The 3,755-nt window shown below is 26.6% G+C and overlaps 1 protein-coding gene across 1 annotated transcript in view; it reads right to left on the reverse strand.

Annotated features, from left to right (window-relative positions):
• Positions 1-3,755, reverse strand: part of LOC111618053 (ATP-binding cassette sub-family B member 8, mitochondrial-like) — a 68,437-nt gene that overhangs the window by 27,273 nt on the left and 37,409 nt on the right. Inside the window, exons 11-12 of the mRNA XM_023359477.1 lie at positions 3,650-3,722; positions 1,419-1,552 (exon numbers count right to left, since the gene is read on the reverse strand). Of these exons, the coding sequence (XP_023215245.1) occupies positions 1,419-1,552; positions 3,650-3,722 (207 nt within the window). The remainder of the gene's footprint in view (positions 1-1,418; positions 1,553-3,649; positions 3,723-3,755) is intronic.

The following is a 3,755-nucleotide window of genomic DNA, read 5'->3' on the forward strand; positions in this document are numbered from 1 at the left end:
CACATCCACCGTACTCACCTGATTTGGCCCCCAGTGACTTCCACCTTTTTCCAAACCTAAAAAAATTCTTGGCTGGAAAGAGATTCCACTCAAATGACGAAGTCATCTCTGAAGTGAACGAGTATTTTGCACACCTTGACAAATCGACCTATTGTGATGGCATAAAAAAGCTAGAACATTGCTGGAATAAGTGCATTGCTAACAGAGAAGATTACATTGAAAAATAAAAAAAGTTTTAACATTATTTTGTTTGTTTTTCTATGTGAGGCCGCGAACTTTCCGAACAGCCCTCGTAAACAGTAGAGTACAAAAAGAAGAGGGTCCATATAATATAAGGTCTTTTTATATACAGAAAGATTTAGCATCACCTGGAATGTCCCTAGGAAAGTGCCACAATACTCTCACCAACAGTATCAAAAAATCATAAGTAAACAAAATTATTAGAAGTGATTATTAAACAATTATTGTAATTTAATATACTTATTTATTTTTAAAAATATAATATTGGCAACCATATGAACCAAAAGTTGTGAGAAATATTTTTGCCAATATTTACAGGAAAACACAAATACAATTAGACAATTCTCCTACTTTATAATTAGTTAAGGCTATCACGAAGAAACTCTTTGGTCAAAACCATTTCTTGATGATGTTCATCAAATCATCATCAAACATGAAATGCTTTCTTCAGAGGCCTAAGATATTAGTTACAAGGTCATCATTTTATTTATATGATAGACATCATATATATCAAGTAAATAAGATGAGTACTCCAGGCTTCAGATGCTTGCACATCAATTTTCTTGAATGGTATTATCCACCTTTTTCAGCATATCAGCCATTAGCACTGCACTGGACAGCCTAAATGCACTTGGTTGGTCATATCTTCATGACCTTTTCTGAACACTTGTAACACTTTTGATCAAAAAGCAGGCTCTGCAACCCTCCACAACAAGAAACTGGATCACAGCTCATTGATCAGTTTTGGATACATTTAGCATTGTGGCATTCTTTGTTTCCTTTTTAGTGCACTGCAAATTCACATCCAGACTAACATACATGTAAATCATGAAATGGACTGTCCCAACCATCAAGATCAAGGTTGCTATATTTTTGCAATAATTTGATTTCCTTATGCCAACTCTCATATTTTTTTGTCTCATGCCAATAAACTGATGAAATTAAATTTTATATTACATTTATTTTTAATATCTGATAATAAATATTCAATATGATTAACAGTGTTTATTAAAATTATGTAGCAAGCAATTGGCTTATACTGATATCAATACCAATTATCAATGTATTTTTAATATTTATCAAAATTTATTTATCATATGAAGTAACATAATTAAGTGTGACTTTATAATTTGTAGAAAATGTTTTAAAAAATTATAAATTTAAATAATGAAACATACTTGACTAATAAAGCCAATGACTTCTTCCCTTAGCCAACTAGGATCAAGAGTCTTTATATCATAACCATCTAATAAGATACTTCCTGAAGATACATCATAAAACCTTTCTAATAATGCAGCAACAGTTGATTTACCTGAAATTAAATTCAAATTATTATTGTTAAATTTTATTTCTACAAGAAAAATATTTTCAGAAACTTCAAATTTATTCAAATGTATAATATTTTATGAATACTGAATAAATTATTATCTGGAGAAATTATACAATCATTAAAAAATATATTATTGAAAGATAATAGAAATTTCAGAATTGTTAAAAACAACTGTTTTTGTATAAATAAATACTAATGATTTTTCCATTTGTTTAAATATATATTTATTTTTTAACTTTAGAACGTCCCACAAATAACAGAAATTAGTTTAAATAAAATTTACGTGTTTTAGTTTTTACAGTTTTCTTCAGTTTAGGGTAACTATTAAATAATTACTTATAAAATCTTAAACTTTTTTATTTATACCATACCTATATTTTAACAAAAAATATATCAGAAAAAAAATAAAAATTAAAGAGCTGAAAGAAAAAATTAAGATATGTTGAGACTTATATATACCAAGGTATATTACGTCTATATGAGGGGTAGAAAATGAGGACTTCACAAGATAATCATTAGGAAAAGATTTTGTCAGATTAAAATAAATAAAGCATTATTAGTAACCAATTTTTCATGAAAAATTACCCTCTGGTTAATACTTGTTGTGACTAAATTTTCATCTGTGAGTACACTTTGTGTAGCCTCTTTTGTAAGGTGAAAAAGAAAGTCATCAAAGAATAAAGATTTTAAAAATCATAAAAAATTGGACTTTTTTATGGGTGGCTAAGTAAATATTTTTATTGTAATTTTACTGTTAAATAGGTATCCACTGGATTCCTCTTTGCATAGCTGTTTTCTAATAAGTCCAGTTGTGGTTCCAACAACAAATGAAAAATCTCAATGCACTGTTTTTTCAATACACATTTATTATTCCATTTGTTGTTATAAAATCCATTTTCACTGTAAATAGCCCTCTTCAATTGTAACTAATAAAGTACAATGTCCACAAAGCTTCCATATAAACATCATAATTTCAAGCATGTAGTGTTTTCATTACACTAGTTTTAGCTGCCAACAAATAATGAAATTCATTAACAATCAGTTTGTGCATTTATATGTATGAAACTATACTACCATTCCACTAGTTGCATATCTGTATTTAAATTAATATCATTCACAGTTTACACAATTTACAGTGAAAATGCATTTTGTAACAACAAATGGAATAATAAATGTGTATTGAAAAAAACGATGCATTGAGATTTTTAATTTGTCACTGGAACCATAACTGAACTTATTAGAAAATGGCTATGAAAAGAGAAACCCTAGCAGATACCTATTTAATACAATAATATTATGATAAAAATAAAGATTTTTTTCTTCTAAAATTTATAAAATTTTCAGTAATTACACAAATTATTATTTTATTTAAGTTTTACATAGTTGTCTAAATTTACAAATTTTAATTTTAATTAAAATGAGCAACATAGTTCTTAGTTATGAAAGATTTGGTATGTTTCATAATTGTTGACAGCTTTATTTTTTAAATTAACAGATGTATTTTGTATTACACAAATTCAATAAATATACATGTAACCTTCAATATATATGGTTAACTGGTTCCACAAATACATCACATATATTGAAAATACACATATCAAAGTTAACAATCAATGGAAAATAAATTAATATGGAATTTAATTTTTTGAAGAATTATTAATTAATTAAAAATTTTAGGCAAAATACAATGAAGTTTCACATGAAAATAAAAACAAATTATGGAAAATAACATTAAGGATTGATTATACAGAGTATAGTCTAATTTGCCCAAAAAACAAAAATAAATAAAAAATTTAAAAAATTCCTACTATGTAACAGTTAGCAGAAGTGGAAAGAAGGGATTGGTTCAATGTTGCCAGCTTTGAGCTCTGTCAAGTTGGTAACATTGAACTTTCATCAGAACACACCCAAATTAACTGAACCCACATTGAAACAATATATATCAAGGGTTACCTGTATATTATAATGCTAAATTTTATGTAATTCAATGATTTATGAGTTATATCAAATTTTAATTATAATTCATTTTTATTTAAAAATAGAAAAATAATATAAGAAATAACAAATGTAATTATTTACCTCCACCTGATAAGCCACATATTGCAACAATTTTTCCTGATGGTACATGGAGAGAAAAATCAGTCAATACATTCTAATAAAAAGAAATATAAATTATATATATATA

The sequence above is a fragment of the Centruroides sculpturatus genome, unplaced genomic scaffold, assembly GCF_000671375.1.
Source record: "Centruroides sculpturatus isolate CEXI.00-Female unplaced genomic scaffold, Cexi_2.0 scaffold47, whole genome shotgun sequence".
Lineage (NCBI taxonomy): Eukaryota > Metazoa > Arthropoda > Arachnida > Scorpiones > Buthidae > Centruroides > Centruroides sculpturatus.